Here is a 17,468-nt window from a genome sequence, read left to right on the forward strand (position 1 = left end):
TAAAGAACACAAGGAATGGACATTAGACTAGTGGAAATCTGTGCTTTGGTCTGAGTCCAAATTTGAGATCTTTGGTTCCAACCACCGTGTCTTTGTGCGACGCAGAAAAGGTGAACAGATGGACTCTACATGCCTGGTTCCCACTGTGAAGCATGGAGGAGGAGGTGTGATGGTGTGGGGGTGCTTTGCTGGTGACACTGTTGGGGATTTATTAAAAATTGAAGGCATACTGAACCAGCATGGCTACCACAGCATCTTGTAGCGGCATGCTATTCCATCCGGTTTGCGTTTAGTTGGACCATCATTTATTTTTCAACAGGACAATGACCCCAAACACACCTCCAGGCTGTGTAAGGGCTATCTGACCAAGAAGGAGAGTGATGGTGCTACGCCAGATGACCTGGCCTCCACAGTCACCAGACCTGAACCCAATCGAGATGGTTTGGGGTGAGCTGGACCGCAGAATGAAGGCAAAAGGGCCAACAAGTGCTAAGCATATCTGGGAACTCCTTCAAGATTGTTGGAAGACCATTCCCGGTGACTACCTCTTGAAGCTCATCAAGAGAATGCCAAGAGTGTGCAAAGCAGTCATCAAAGCAAAAGGTGACTACTTGGAAGAACCTAGAATATAAGACATAATTTCAGTTGTTTCACGGTTTTTTGTTAAGTATATAACTCCACATGTGTTAATTCATAGTTTTGATGCCTTCAGTGTGAATGTACAATTTTCATAGTCCTGAAAATACAGAAAAATCTTTAAATGAGAAGGTGTGTCCAAAGTTATGGTCTGTACTATCTATCTGTCTGTCTCTATCTATCTAGCTATCTGTCTATCTAGCTATCTATCTATCATGCAATTTATTTATTTATCACAGAGCTAGATAGCTTAAAAGCCAGTAATTCAATTGCCGGATTTTGCTATCTCCTTATCAAACCCGACAGGATATGAGACATTTCATATCCGTTATATTTTTACATATTCCTCACTAATAATGTTAGTAGTGTGTGTGTGTGCGCAAAATTTGGGAGCTCTAGGTGATAAAATAAAGGGTTAGATCACGGAAAAAACTGTCTTGGGCTCCCGCGCAAATTTATCTGCCAGAGTGGGAAAGCCAGTGACTGAGGGCAGATATTAATAGCCTAGAGAGGGACCATGGTTATTGGCCCCCCGGTTAAAAACATCTGCCCCCAGCCACCCCAGAAAAGGTAAGATGTGCCTATTCTGGCACTTAGCCTCTCTCTTCCTACTCCCGTGTAGTGGTGGGATATGGGGTAATAAAGGGTTAATGTCACCTTCCTAATGTAAGGTGACATTAAGCCTGGTTAATAATGGAGAGATATCGATAAGACACCTATCCATTATTAATCCAATAGTAATAAAGGGTTACACATTATGAATAAAGTATTTTAATGAAATAAATAAACACACTGTCCCCGCTTTCAGACGTATATGTAATTAACAGGAAGAGCGCTGCAGCTTTAGCACACCGCCCCCCGGTAAACAGGAAGCCAGGAGTAGTTTCTCCTGAAGAAAAATTAGACAACTCTTTCAAATGAAGAAAAAAAAAATCCTGTAATTACACTATTCCTATTCTCATTATGCTCAATGTTTATAAAATAGGAAAACCCATAACCCTTTTGGAACTGTGTTTCAGTGTCGCTTCGAAGGTGTCCGTTTCTCCAGCAGAATCCTGCCCTAAGATGGAGGAGGATTCAAAAGACAATATTTTACAGCATGTGAATAATTTGGCTACTTTACAAACAGATTCGTCTCTTCAGGTGAGCCAGGTATTTTATTTTGGATAACACATCCATGGTCACACATGTCCAAATGGAGATATTCTAAGGGTACCGTCTCACATAACGATTTACCAACGATCAGGACCAGCGATACGACCTGGCCGTGATCGTTGGTAAGTGGTTGTGTGGTCGCTGGGGAGCTGTCACACAGACTGCTCTCCAGCGACCAACGATGCCGAGGTTCGCTGGTAACCAGGGTAAACATCGGGTTACTAAGCGCAGGGCCGCGCTTAGTAACCCGATGTTTACCCTGGTTACCAGCGTAAAAGTAAAAAAAAAAAAAACGTACATACTCACCATCTGATGTCCGTCAGGTCCCTTGCCGTCCGCTTCCTGCTCTGACTGAGTGCCGCCGTACAGTGAGAGCAGAGTGCAGCGGTGACGTCATCGCTGTGATCTGCTCTCACTTTCCGGCCGGCAGTCAGTCAGAGCGGGAAGCAGACTGCAAGGGACCTGACGGACATCAGATGGTGAGTATGTACGGTTTGTTTTTTTTTACTTTTACGCTGGTAACCACGGTAAACATCGGGTTAGTAAGCGCGGCCCTGCGCTTAGTAACCCGATGTTTACCCTGGTTACCAGCGAACGCATCGCTGGATCGGTGTCACACACAACGATCCAGCGATGACAGCGGGAGATCCAGCGACGAAAGAAAGTTTCAAACGATCTGCTACGACGTACAATTCTCAGCAGGGTCCCTGATCGCTGTTGCGTGTCAGACACTGCGAGATCGTAACTATATCGCTAGAACGTCACGAATCGTGCCGTCGTAGCGATAAAAATGCCACTGTGTGACGGTACCCTAAGCCCACATGTATTTTGGTGCAATTTGCAAGTCAGAAATCGCTCTGATTTCTTCCGCAGACAAGGATTTTTTTGGACAGAATCCAAAGAACTTAATAGTAGCATGCTGATTGCCTTTTGCCTGTTTTGCTTTGTGGGGTTTTCTTTCATGGAACTTCCTGTTGCATGTTAATGGCATTGTGTAAGCCCCGTTCACATGAGTCGGATAGAAATTGTCGTCCGATTTTATACGGATCTCTGTTTGGAATCCATGCCAAAATCCAAATGTCCAATCCATCTTGTTTGTACACTTGGGGTTAATTCACATTCCAGATGTCTTAGACATTATAAGCAGACCCGAGTATAAGCCGAGATCTCTAATTTTGCCACAAAAAAATGGAAAAATGTATTGACTCGAGTATAAGCCTAGGGTGGGAAATGCAGCAGCTACTGATAAATTTCAAAAATAAAAATAGATACCAATAAAAGTAAAATTGAGACATCAGCATGTTAAGTGTTTTTGAATATCCATATTGAATCAGGAGCCCCATATAATGCTCCATACAGTTCATGATGGGCCCCATAAGATGCAACATATTAAAATATGCCCCATATTATGCTGCACAAAAGGTTAATGATGGCCCCTTTAGCTGCTCCATAGAATATTATGCCTCATATAATGCTGAACAAAGGTTGATGGCCCCATAATATGCTCCATAGATTATGCCCCATATAATGCTGCACAAAGGTTGATGGCCCCATAAGATGCTCCATAGCATATTATGCCCCATATGCTGCTGCTGCTGCGATGAAAAAAAAAAAGACATACTCACCTCTCGTCGCTTAGACCCCCGGCACTTGCGATATTCACCTGTCCCCATTCCAGCGCTGTGCACCACTGTGTCTTCCGTCTCTGTGCAGTGACTGTTCAGGCAGAGGGCGCGCACTATACACGTCATCACGCCCTCTGACCTGAACGTCACAGCCAGAGGACGCGGAAGACGGAGTCTGGAGGTGGAACGGGGACAGGGGAATATCGCAATGCTCACACTCCCGGCGTGGTACCTGCTTCTCCGTCATCCCGGGCCGGCAGCTTGTTCCTGTGTTCAGTGGTCACTGGTACCGCTCAGTAAAGTAATGAATATGCGCTCTGCCCCTATGGAATTGGAATCACTTCCATATTCATTACTTTAATGAGCGGTACCATGTGACCGCTGAACACAGGAAGAGCTGCCGGCACTCGGAGACCATCGCATCGGAGAAGCAGGGACCACGCCGGAAGCAGGTGAGTATGATGTGACAGCCGCTGACCCCCTGGGAATGACTCGAGTATAATCCGAGAGGGGCACTTTCAGCCTAAAAAAATGGGCTGAAAATCTCGGCTTATACTCGAGTATATACGGTATTTATGTGATCAACCCCAATCATATGTATGATACTGATTTTAAGTCAGAGGAATTTTCGCAACGAATTTGCCACGTGTACAGTTTCCGTAGAAGGGAAACAAGAAATGGTTTCAAGTGTATATACACACAAACCTGGGATAGAAACTTTCCTCTCACTAGAGCAGTGATGGTACCAGATGTGTTATCATTTTTCATTAGTTTTAAAAAGTAGAAAAGCCTATCAGGAATCAAGACCAATGAAAGCTCATATCATAAATACGTAATAGTTTTATTATTATTAATACATATGATTACTAGCATTACCAGTGACTAAATTGTGATAAAGTGGATTGCAACCTACCTCCCCCCCCTTAATAAAAATAATAAAACTACAAAATGTTCACAATGGATATTAGAATTAAGTCTACCGTTGTATATATGGAAAATCTGTGTAACAATGGAAGTTTACCATGCTTTTTTTAATTGTGGTTTTGGTTAGTTTAATCAAAATGTGGTATGTTTTAAGTAGATAAAAATTGCCGTAAAGGCTTTAAACTTTTTTTTAATAACATAATTTTAAATTATTAAAAAAATTTTTTTATGATTTATTATTTCATAATAACTTAGTAAAATAAATTAAAATCATTATTGTTTTTTTATTATTAAAAGTGTATTTCTTTTAAAGGTTTTTTTAATTATTATTTGGGAATTGCTGGATACCTACATAGGAAATTCATGTTCACATCTTTGATAAATACAAATGATTTATATCATAAAGATAAATATATATATTTGTGTCAAGCAAATGTTATGAATCCGTGGTAGTGTAGGTTTGTATGTACACCTTTATTTTATATGTTGTTGTATTTCTAAATAATTTCAGGTTTCCCTTATGTAGTAGTGCCCCCTAGTGTGCTGAATGGAGCACTATGAAATATATACCGGTAGATTTATTTATTTTTTTTCTACAAGCCAATACTTTTTTATCTTTACAGATCAGTATGTTTGGCAGCTAGTTCTAAAACACAAACATAATATTTAAAAAGTGCTTGTAATTCCGTTAACTCATTGCTGGTATCACTTTTATTATACACAGGAAGCCTCGCATGTCTCTGATTATCGGAATATTGTATCTGTATCTAACGGACGGCAAGAAAGTCCTGAAGTGAGCAAAACCATGAATGATGGTAGGATTTGCAGCCCACACTTTTTTTTTTTTTTTTTTTTGGGGGGGGGGAGGGTTACCCAATAACACTTAAAAAGGTTGTCCAGGCTTGGCGTTCAAGTCTGCAGCTCCTATGAATCCTCAGATAAGGCATCTCGCTCTCTGGTGCTTTTTGTCTGGCGCTTTTAGTTTCGCACTCTGTCTCGCTCTTCCTTCTTTTGTCTTTAGCACTATTTAGACACTGTCAAGGCGGCATCTTTACACGCATGGCGGCAAAGCATCATTGGATTTCTAAAGGTCTCCGCTAACTTTCAAATTGGGAGAAGAGCAAGGTTGGTTATGTCCTGTCTACTGATACCTGCTGAAAAGGTAAGGAATGGGACCGGTGCGTGATCCTTGCCGATCAGTCACACATCTGGACAGGTATCAGTAGACATGATGTCCAGCCCCCTCCCTTCTCCCAATACAGCAGGTGATTGGTGCTTTTAAGACACTTCTCAAGGAAATGTATATGGTAAATAAATGCTCACCCCCTTTTACATGTTGGATGAGCTTATGACAAAGTTAATATTAGTACTAGAAGGCATTCTATAGTTCCTATTGTAGGGCTATGCGCTAACACTGGGCTCTTATGTTAGCTACAGGTGCCCTTATATTTTAGATGACCTTAGTTTTCTGAATTTGGATTTACTGTGCACAGAATATTGCAATATGTCCGGTCACTGAATTTTGTCTTTATTTATATCTGGATCCAAGAAGTATCGTTTCTCCTTGCGGAGAGTGACATGTTAAGCATGTCGAGATGAGGAGACTTAAAGCCACAATGGGAAATATGCAAATTGTCTCTTCAGAGAAGAAGAGGACTAGCACTGCTGAGGAGGGGAAGTACCCTGAAACAGTGTCTGCAAATTGAGATTCTGGGTTGGTTTTTATCCTAAGTCATGTGACAAGGCTCGTTAAAGGGTCGACATTTACTGTTAGGATTGCTACTTCCAATAGGTGGCACTAGAGTTCTAGCCCTCTTCCTCTCTGAAGAGACAATTTGCATATTTCCCAGAGGAGCATTACGGCTTTAAGTCTCCTCATCCCGACATGCTTAACGTCACTCTCCGCAAGGAGAAATTATACTTCTTGGATCCCGGTCAGACGCCTCTCACTCAGCCAAGCCAGATCTCCGCTTTGCACTGACGAGGGGCAGTACCCCGAAACACAGTGTCTGCAAATTGAGGTCTGGTTTGGTTTTTATCTTAAGTCATGTGACAAGGTTTGTTAAAGGGTCGACATTGACTGTTAGGATTGCTACTTCCAATAGGTGGCACTAGAGTTCTAGTCCTCTTGCTCTCTGAAGAGACAATTTGCGTCTTTATTTATATACTACCTTTCTCTTTTGCAGCAATGCCAGCCCTAGAAAAACTACTCAGTAGTGACTGGAAAAACACACTATTGGGAAATGGAACCCTGGACGGTAAAGATGTGAAAGGTATGTCCTCTAATATATTATGTGCTGCACAGTGGTTTCTGTGGCATATCCCACAGCCATCCTTTATTAAGGATGAGGGGAAAAAAACAGAGTATCCTCTTTTGTCTGTATCCCCACCATAGACATTAGTGTCCAGATTAGTGCTCTTGTTCCTACACCGTGGCTCTTAGTTCATATGCACTAATAGGATATGTGAGCAATGGTTATCTTCATGAGACAACTCTTTTAAAGGGAACAAGTTGCTCTGTTTGGGGACTCTGAACCAACGACACATCATTATGCTGTAGGATTGAGTGTTCCAAACATACCCCCATCAAGCAGGCCATTTTTAACTTTGAGTAATGAAAGGATGTATACATTTCCGAGATGACAGTGGGCACATTGTGCAGATGAGGCAATGCCCAGTCTTCCAGTCTAGCATATTTTGGGTTGGACAGTCGTATAAAATATGTTTTCCTTTTTCGGTTAATTCCTCTTGTGCTTTTAGGTACTCAGGAGAGCTTGGCGGAGAAAGAACTGCAGTTGTTGCTGATGATCCGTCAGCTTTCAGGACTGAGGGACCAGCTGCTTAATGCACACTCTGAACATCGGAACATGGCAGCTATGTTGTTAGAGAAACAGCAGCAGCAAATGGAGCTTGCAAGGCAACAACAGGAGCAGGTAGAAATGATTATTTCCGGCATTTGTGACTGCTATTGCCGTGTCTTTGTGGTGTTCATCATCTCTTCTCTTTCTTACTTCATCTGCATAGATCGCGAAACAGCAGCAGCAGCTCATCCAGCAGCAGCACAAAATTAACCTGCTACAGCAGCAGATCCAGGTAGTGATCGTTTTCAGCTTTTAACCTACTCCACAATTTAAACGTAGGAGAGATCTTAACCTTCTATTTTCTTTTTCTTTGTTTTGGGATCTATGCAGCAAGTAAACATGCCATATGTCATGATTCCAGCATTCCCCCCTGCTCAGGCGGTGCCTGCTGATCCCCAGATTTCACCTCTTCTGCAACCAATTCCTTGTAAGCCTGGTAAGTACGGGATGATCAATGAATGGAAGCAAACTACATTTTGAAATTTTTTAATAGAATGCAATCCGTGTCTCTCTCTTCTCTCCCTCTCTCCTTTGCGTTCACGACAACATCTACTTACCTTAGAATCATCTGATTGACACTGTATGCTGTTATTTAGTCTGTGATCTGCAAGGGATTCTTGTAGTTTTAATCCTTCTAGAACATATGATGCTCACATAGTATTTGTGCCCAGATGCATAACTTTACATTTCTGCATCAACCTCCTCAGCCAACTGGATGCCAATGCATTCAGTTTTTCCCTGTCCGTTTGTAACTTATGAAGATCCTCCACAGACTGTGCTATGATTGATTTCATTACACTGTTTATTCCCTTCTATATAAATAGCTTTAATTTTAGCGGACTCAGCACTGAACTTTGGAGTAAGGTACAACATTTACAATCGGAGACGGTTCAGTGTAACAGTCATTTACTGCATTTTTCTGAGTGCAGTCTTTGAACCAGTTTTCTGATCCAATTGCAAACCTTATTTTCTTATCATTAGACCTTAATTAATTAATCAATTAAGGGTCTATGTTGAACAGTGTCAAATATCTTTGCAAAGTCCAAAAGTGCTGTATCCACAGCTACTCCTCTGTCCATGTTTCTTCTCCCCTCTTCATAAAAACTCATTAGGTTGGATTGATAGCTTTTGTTCTTACAACTGTGTTGGTGTTCACTCATGTCATTTTCTACTACATACTTGGCATATAGTCCCTTACAAGCCCCTAGAACATTTTTCCCTCAATGGATGATAAACTCACTGGTCTATAATTACCCTGGAAAGACCTTGAGCCCTTTTTGAAAAATGGTCACGACATGTGTATTGGGAAGGAAAAGGGGATCAGGTGGAATAGTCAGCCGAACAAACGTGAGACATTTATGCGTTCTTTTACAATGAGTGTATGTTATATTGACTTTAATTTTATTTCAGTTGAATATCCAATGCAGCTGCTACATAATCCTACACCACCAAGAGCCTCTACTACTGGAAAACAGGTAAAGTATTGCAGTCAAAGGATGTGAATTGGTAAAGAAAAAATGTGAGCCCTAAAATGAGGCTCTAATGTTCCCTTTATCTTTTACTTAGGAACCATCTCAGCCTTTGAATCTGACAGCCAAACCCAAAGCTTCTGAGCAGTCTCCCTCATCAAGTAACTCTCCTACTCTGAAAATGTCACCAGCAACAAGTAATGGTTATGGAACTACCAGAGAGAATTCATCCAGCCCTACGAGATCCAATCTACCGCTTGGTATGTCTGAAAATTTTCCTCCCCTTTTCATTTAAATCTGGTGGCTATAAGGTGTTGTTACCTATTCATAGGTGAAATGACTCGATAATTTATTTTCTTCTAACCGGGATGAGAATTCTTCATGACCTTAAATCGTGAAAACATGATTGTTTTGGTTAACAAAGTGGTCTTGCTTTTTTTTTTTTTACACCAGTGATACATTAAAGGGAATCTGTCACCACAAAAATCGTATATGAGATAAGGCCACCGCCATCAGGGGCTCATCTACAGCATTCTGTAATGCTGTGGATAAGCCCCCAATGTATCCTGAAAGGTAAGAAAAACAAGTTAGATTATACTCACCCAGGGGCGGTCCCGCTGCGGTCTGGTCCGATGGGCGTTGCTGTCCGGGGCATCCCATCTTCATACAATGACGTCCTCTTGTCTGCCTGCCGCGGCTCAGGCACAGGCCTACTTTGCCCTCTTGAGGGCAGAGCAAAGTACTGCAGGCGCCGGGAAAGGTCAGAGAGGCCCGGCACCTGCGCACTGTAGTACTTTGCTCTGCCATCAGCGGGAACGCTCCTGGGTGGGTATAATATAACCTGTTTTTCTCATCTTTCAGGATACATCGGGGGCTTATCTACAGCATTACATAATGCTGTAGATGAGCCCCTGATGCTGGTGGCCTTATCTCATATATGATTTTTGGGGTGACAGATTCCCTTTAATCGTTTTCATGATGATTTTACACATTGTTCCTCCTCTCCATTTCTTAATTTCCTCCTATACCTTACTGCCAAGAACTTATTTTGTCTTACACAGTTCTTTACATTTAGATATCTTTTATACCTTCCCAGTCTGCTGATTTTCTTTTTTGGTACTTCAGTTTGTCAGTTGTGTTCATTCATCTTTTATATAGTGATTGATATTTGTCCCCTCAGGTTTCTTGGGTGAAGGAGATGCCATTACTAAAGCAATACAAGAAGCACGGCAGCTTCTTCATGGGCAGAACAAAACACCAGAGCAGCGTGATGGTCACAGTGTTAAGGTAGGGGTATAATAGGGGGAAATCTGTGACAAACAGCGAGGTCCAGGCATTGGCTGACAGGCTTAGTAATTAGAGGAAATAAGATTGATTTATAAGAAATTGATGACAATCTCTGAAAAGCATTAGTGATCTTTCATGTAAGGGTCTAAACATGTCAAGTGGTTTGTTTTTTTTCTCCAGGTCTTTTCTCTTTGCAAAGAAAATGTGCAATCTGTCCACTTAGTTATGTATTTATTGATCCATGTGTAGTAATTGAATTTGTGATCATGGTGTACCTTTAATTCGAAATGATAAATCATATGCTGTAGTCCTTTACATTCCCTGTTTTATTTCCAGCAACCCCAAAATTCAATGCTGAATCTCTTTTCCAGAATATACTTAGGAGTTGTTTCTGTAATATTCTTTACAAGTAGAGAACACAATACATATATTGTAACCAAAGTGTAATAAACTTCAGTATTTGTATGTCTCAGGAATTGTTTGAATCAATGCCTCAAAGGGAATTTCAGGAGGACCCTTCCCTGCAAGAAAGTGAAGAATCTTTACTGCGATGCAGCATGGATATTGATGGTACGTCCTACTATTGGTATTGGAGTATGTGCACACAGCATTTCGATGCTGGCGCAGCCATTGAGTTTTCGCAGGTAAAGATGCTTCAGGAAAATGCTGGTGGCATTTTCCTGAAGTAACTTCGCTGTTCTCACACTGGTGGCTTTCATTCTGTACTGTAAAGTTTAAGGATCGGGCAGCTTCCCAGCAGTAGCCACCCGAAGAATCAGTGTGTCACTTTTTTTTAACCGCTTCAGGATTTCCAAAGTGACATAAGCCGGAACATGTGCATAGCAATGTGGATGTGACATTGGTCCATTATGTTCATTTTTTGGAGCTCTTTTGTGCCCCTTTTTCAGGCGGATTCCAGTAACCCCTTTCTGACATCGGACGTACTATCCCGTCAAGGTGGGGTGGGCCCGTATGACCACCGACGGGATAGTACGTCCAGCGCGATCGGCCGCGTTCACGGGAGGAGCGCGGCCGATCGTGGCCGGGTGTCAGCTGACTATCGCAGCTGACATCCGGCACTATGTGCCAGGAGTGGTCACGGACCGCCCCCGGCACATTAACCCCCGGCACACTGCGATCAAACATGATCGCAGTGTTCCGGCGGTATAGGGAAGCATCGCGCAGGGAGGGGGCTCCCTGCGGGCTTCCCTGAGACCCCCGGAGCAACGCGATGCTCCGAGGGTCTCTTACCTCCTCCCTGCAGCAGGCCCGGATCCAAGATGGCCGCGGCATCCGGGTCCTGCAGGGAGGTGGCTTCACTGCGCCTGCTCAGAGCAGGCGCCGGGAAGCCTCCAGGAGCTGTGCACGTCAGATCGCCGATCTGACACCGTGCACAGCAAAGTGTCAGATTGGCGACCTTGCACTATAACATCATGCCCCCCACCCACCCCCCCGGGGCAATGTTCTAGTGTAAAAAAAAAAAATCCAAAAAAAATGCAAAAAAAAATATATTGTTCCTATCAATACATTTCATTATCTAAATAAAAAAAAAACAATAAAAGTACACATATTTAGTATCGCCGTGTCCGTAGCGACCCGACTATAAAACTGTCCCACTAGTTAACTCCTTCAGTGAACACCGTAAAAAAAAAAAAAAAAAAAACGAGGCAAAAAAACGCTTTATTATCATACCGCCAAATAAAAAGTGGAATAACACGCGATCAAAAAGACGGATATAAATAACCATGGTACCGCTGAAAACGTCATTTTGTCCCGCAAAAAATGAGCCGCCATACAGCATCATCAAAGAAAAAATAAAAAAGTTATAGTCCTCAGAATAAAGCGATGCAAAAATAATTATTTTTTCTATAAAATAGTTTTTATCGTATAAAAGCACCAAAACATTAAAAAATGATATAAATGAGGTATCGCTGTAATTGTACTGACCCGAAGAATAAAACTGCTTTATCCATTTTACCAAACACAGAACGGTATAAACGCCTCCCCCAAAAGAAATTGATGAATAAGCTGGTTTTTGGTCATTCTGCCTCACAAAAATCGGAATAAAAAGCGATCAAAAAATGTCATGTGCCCGAAAATGTTACAAATAAAAACGTCAACTCGTCCCGCAAAAAACAAGACCTCACATGACTCTGTGGACCAAAATATGGAAAAATTATAGCTCTCAAAATGTGGTAACGCAAAAAATATTTTTTGCAATAAAAAGCGTCTTTCAGTGTGTGACGGCTGCCAATCATAAAAATCCGCTAAAAAACCCGCTATAAAAGTAAATCAAATCCCCCTTCATCACCCCCTTAGTTAGCGAAAAATAAAAAAATTAAAAAAATGTATTTCCATTTTCCGGTTAGGGTTAGGGCTAGGGTTAGGTTTAGGGCTAGGGTTAGGGCTAGGGTTAAGGCTACAGTTAGGGTTGGGGCTAAAGTTAGGGTTAGGGTTTGGATTACATTTACGGTTGGGATTAGAGTTAGGGGTGTGGTTAGGGTTACCTTTGGGATTAGGGTTAGGGATGTGTTTGGATTAGGGTCCGAGCTCTCCCGTGCACCCAGTGGTTTACCCCCACATATGGGGTATCAGCGTACTCAGGACAAATTGTACAACAACTTTTGGGGTCCAATTTCTTCTCTTACCCTTGGGAAAATAAAAAATTGGGGGCGAAAAGATCATTTTTGTGAAAAAATATGATTTTTTATTTTTACTGCTCTGCATTATAAACTTCTGTGAATCACTTAATGGGTCAAAGTGCTCACCACACATCTAGATAAGTTCCTTAGGGGGTCTACTTTCCAAAATGGTGTCACTTGTGGGGGGTTTCAATGTTTAGGCACATCAGGGGCTCTCCAAACTCAACATGGCGTCCCATCTCAATTCCTGTCAATTTTGCATTGAAAAGTCAAACGGCGCTCCTTCCCTTCCGATCTCTACCACCGCCCAAACAGTGGTTTACCCCCACATATGAGGTATCAGCGTACTCAGGACAAATTGTACAACAACTTTTGGGGTCCATTTTCTCCTGTTACCCTTGGTAAAATAAAACAAATTGGAGCTGAAGTAAAACTTTTTTTGTGAAAAAAAAGTTAAATGTTCATTTTTATTTAAACATTCCAAAAATTCCTGTGAAACACCTGAAGGGTTAATAAACTTCTTGAATGTGGTTTTGAGCACCTTGAGGGGTGTAGTTTTTAGAATGGTGTCACACTTGGTTATTTTCTATCATATAGACCCCTCAAAATGACTTCAAATGAGATGTGGTCCCTAAAAAAAAATGGTGTTGTAAAAATGAGAAATTGCTGGTCAACTTTTAACCCTTATAACTCCCTAATAAAAAAAAAAATTTTGGTTCCAAAATTGTGCTGATGTAAAGTAGACATGTGGGAAATGTTACCTATTAAGTATTTTGTGTGACATATCTGTGTGATTTTATTGCATAAAAATTCAAAGTTGGAAAATTGCGAAATTTTTGCCAAATTTCGTTTTTTTTTCACAAATAAATGCAGGTAATATCAAATAAATTTTACCACTATCATGAAGTACAATATGTCACGAGAAAACAATGTCAGAATCACCGGGATCCGTTGAAGCGTTCCAGAGTTATAACCTCATAAAGGGACAGTGGTCAGAATTGTAAAAATTGGCCCTGTCATTAACGTGCAAACCACCCTTGGGGGTAAAGGGGTTAAGATACTGCTGCATTTGTGATTCCAATCAATGGTATGTGGAAATTTTTTGATCCAAAAAGCGAGTAGTAGAAGGGAGAGAATGAAGCTTTTCTTTTGTATCCATTCCGTTTGGCCCCAAAAACAACCACAAATACTATTCCTTCCTTTATGTTACAGTCCTAAAATGTCAAATGTTGAATTCTATCATATCTTGTTTTATAATACCTGGAGGTAATAGAGAAAATCTACCTTCTCTCGTTTTTTTTTTCTTGTATCTGCCTCCACATCTACTTTATTGAGAATTCAAATTATCAGACAGTTTTATGACTGAAATATTAATTGGGTAATGTATTTTTTGTGTGTGTATAATTATAGAATGTGTTCTAGGATCTCGACACTTCTCTGAGAGTCGTGGCAGCCACATAAAAAGGCCAATGAACGCTTTTATGGTATGGGCAAAGGATGAACGAAGAAAGATCCTGCAAGCCTTCCCAGATATGCACAATTCCAGCATCAGCAAAATTCTTGGTAAGATTATTTTTTTTTAGTACACGTTTTTAGTATACATTAGAGTATCAGGACTCTATAAGCAAATGCTATAACAATCGGTCAGGTGACCCCAGTACTTTGATAGACAGCGAAGCCTTTTGACTACAGTATCTGCCCTTGGTTCCTACAAATGTGGTCTACCACTAGATTATAAGGTGACTAGTGATGAGCGATAATGTCTTATCCGAGCATGCTCTGGTGTTATCCAAGTATCTTGGGCATGCTCGTATATTTTGTTTGTGTCCCTGTGGCTGCATGATTTACGATTGTTTTCTATGTCCAGGACCACAAAAAGACTGGCAGTCTGACATCAGAAATGTTGGATCCTATATTTCACTGATAATCAATTGTCCGGGGCCCCCACATGCATTAGTCGATCAATACCGTCGATAGCAGAGAGTTTGGCCGATATTAGTCTGTGTATGGGTGCTTAAGACTTGAGGATAATTCCTTGCACTTATAATAAAACATGAAGAGTAGGAAGATGGAGAAATAACATTTACAATGTTTAACAATTTAATTTGGCTATGTTGAAAAGTTGCAGAAAATTTGCACTGCGTATTTTCCCATAAATCGGCACATAACTTGCGTTCCTTGAGGAATTTAATGTGAATTTCATCTTTTGCGATGAAGATGAGGGCTGTATGAGCGCAGCTGAAGTCTGAGTCTCATCCTGGAATATACAGTAATTTGCAGAATTATGTCAGTGTCAAAAAAGACAGTCATTTATGCTTTAGTAAAGGTGCTCATTATGAAGACGCATGGTAGACAGTCCCTGTGGCTAAGGAAACCTGGCCTATGTGTAATGTCCATTGTGCAAATTCACCATGTGCATTCAGTACTGTGGTGTGATTCATACTTTTTTTTATTTTTATTTTTTATTTTTTTTTTTATATACAGGCTCTCGCTGGAAATCTATGAGTAATTCTGAGAAGCAACCATACTATGAAGAACAGGCACGGCTGAGCCGACAGCACTTGGAGAAGTATCCAGACTACAAATATAAGCCACGACCCAAACGTACTTGTATTGTAGAGGGAAAGAGACTGAGAGTAGGAGAATACAAAGCTCTAATGAAGAACAGAAGACAAGACTCGCGGCATGGATACGTTCTCCCGTAAGTATGTATATCAGGAAGAGCATTTTTTTTTTTTTCTCAAATATTTATACTGTTTTTTTGCCAATTAAATAATAATGAAACCTAGAAATATATTGTAAAACTATAAACTGGTCTTTTACATAGATGGCTTAGCCTGAAAAAAATTACCGTACTCCCAGTCATTAATTAATATCTGTTTTATGTGTAACCAGTCAAGAAAAATGGACTGTTCTGGGGGTTTTTTACACTGAAGCAAGTGGACTGTCTGAGCCTTTTTATTGACTCTCTTAACAATGTATCCGTAAAAAACAGGTGAAGCTAGGAAGGGGACAGAAGAACTGAAGTACAAGGAATGTATTCTTAGTTTTGTGTGCGTCAAACAGATTCTCATTGACATTAGTGGCTGAGTCTGATCCTGAAACTGGGTGGGAATAGGACATGTTCAGAATTTCTTGGTCAAGAGACACGGACCCATTTGTAAAACTGATGTGCTTATGGCTCAGTGTGCTGTCCGAGGGGAAAAAAATAAAATGGACAGGACTAGGACGTGTCACTGGCATGTGTGAATGTAGCCTAACTAAACACTGACATGTTACAGATCGCTTTCAGGGCAATGTCCGATTTATCACATCAAATCTTGGTAATTCTGAGCTTTATTTTTGGAATAATGTGGAAGTTGTCGTGTAAACTATACTGTATAGAGAGCGCACCTGTGTGGGCGCATTGCCCTATAAAATCTCTCATACAGGAGGAAGCCTTCTATAATTGAGACATTTAATTAAAATAAACACAAAAGGCTTTCCACATCTGTTGTACATGGTCTAATGCAGTCATTGCTGGGCAGCATATCTTTTGTGTCCTTTCTAATTAAATAACTGCAGGGTACAAAAGGGAGAGCCAAGTAGATGTTATTTCATTAAACAAGGCACAATAGAAGAACAGTTGCCTCTGAATTAGACTCTCACTTTGTTAATAGATTATCAGCCTATTTGTAGAGCTTGCAGTGCAGGTTTTATTATAGAGCTGCCCACTAGATAAGCCCAAGTACCAGCATTTATTGATCGTTCTAACAAGTTAGAGTTTTAGAAATATGTTTGTGGATTGCTAACACTCAATTATTATTATTTTTTTTTATTAATATCATTATTATATACTCCTGCTAATGTGTCAGCAGACATCTTGCCATGTTGTAATACCTGACAGTGCATTTTCATGTTCATTTCCATGTTTCATTTTCATGTTGGACCTGTTCATACGGCTTTTGAAACCTGTATTGTTTTAATGGGGGCCCCTTTGTGAATTGAGAGGTAATGCTCCTTCATGACCAAAACTCCATTCACTTCTATTGGAATGACAGAACAGATACTGTGGAGATGAATGGAGTGTGGTTGAGCATGTGCATTACAGCTCCAGTCATACAAACTTACAAAGGACTTTGGGCTACCCCTATTCTTGGACTGCATCACAGTCCAGGGGTGACAATGTTGTTGGGGCCCACTATCTTGGTACTCCTGTGGAGACCCGTTTTTGGCTGGTCTGCACGAGAAACCATGATTTTCACCATATACTGCATCTCTGTGGCATTTTAGTATATAGTATACGCGATAAGATGATTACTAGTTCAAGTTCCCCAAGACATATTTTGATAATATTTATTAAAAAAAATTAAAATTTGAATTAATCATCTTTGCCCCCATTAGCAATAAAATTAAATTAAAAGCCTGTGCTATTGTTATATAAAATAAATTGAACTAATTGTTAAACAATGTAAAGCGAGAAAAAATGTCTAAAACTGCAGATTTGGTTGCCACAGTTCCATTAAAAAATGAAATCTGATACCATCAAAATATTACATCCACAACAAAATGGAATATATAAAAAAGCGAGCTCGCCACCAAATGACACAAGTGCTCACACAGATCCAGCAGTGTAAAATTGAAAACATAGGTTTTGTAAAAGTGCGACACAAGCAAAATGTAACAATATATTTGTTCCTTATTTCTGCACTTTCCATATTCGTTTTTACCATAAAAAAAAACCTCAGAAGTTCGGTATCTTTATAATCGCACTTACCTGGAGAATCTTGATTATATATATATATATATATATATATATATATATATATATATATATATATATATATATATATATATATATATATATATATATATATATACAGTGCCTAC

General features: G+C 40.5%; 1 protein-coding gene across 10 annotated transcripts in view; it reads left to right on the forward strand.

Moving 5' to 3' along the window:
* SOX13 (SRY-box transcription factor 13) overlaps positions 1-17,468 on the forward strand; it is a 47,092-nt gene that overhangs the window by 25,674 nt on the left and 3,950 nt on the right. For 3 of the 10 annotated variants that reach the window (XM_077295037.1, XM_077295038.1, XM_077295041.1), the window contains 12 exons: positions 1,656-1,779; positions 5,065-5,155; positions 6,527-6,613; positions 7,101-7,273; positions 7,365-7,433; positions 7,532-7,637; positions 8,612-8,676; positions 8,768-8,930; positions 9,851-9,957; positions 10,431-10,527; positions 14,022-14,162; positions 15,084-15,300. In XM_077295037.1, the coding sequence (XP_077151152.1) occupies positions 1,656-1,779; positions 5,065-5,155; positions 6,527-6,613; positions 7,101-7,273; positions 7,365-7,433; positions 7,532-7,637; positions 8,612-8,676; positions 8,768-8,930; positions 9,851-9,957; positions 10,431-10,527; positions 14,022-14,162; positions 15,084-15,300 (1,440 nt within the window). Of the gene's footprint in view, positions 1-1,655; positions 1,780-5,064; positions 5,156-6,526; positions 6,614-7,100; positions 7,274-7,364; positions 7,434-7,531; positions 7,638-8,611; positions 8,677-8,767; positions 8,931-9,850; positions 9,958-10,430; positions 10,528-14,009; positions 14,163-15,083; positions 15,305-17,468 lie in introns of all 10 variants that reach the window. The other 7 variants (XM_077295035.1, XM_077295036.1, XM_077295039.1 and 4 more) reach the window with 4 other exon arrangements.

Source organism: Ranitomeya variabilis, chromosome 3 (assembly GCF_051348905.1).
Source record: "Ranitomeya variabilis isolate aRanVar5 chromosome 3, aRanVar5.hap1, whole genome shotgun sequence".
Lineage (NCBI taxonomy): Eukaryota > Metazoa > Chordata > Amphibia > Anura > Dendrobatidae > Ranitomeya > Ranitomeya variabilis.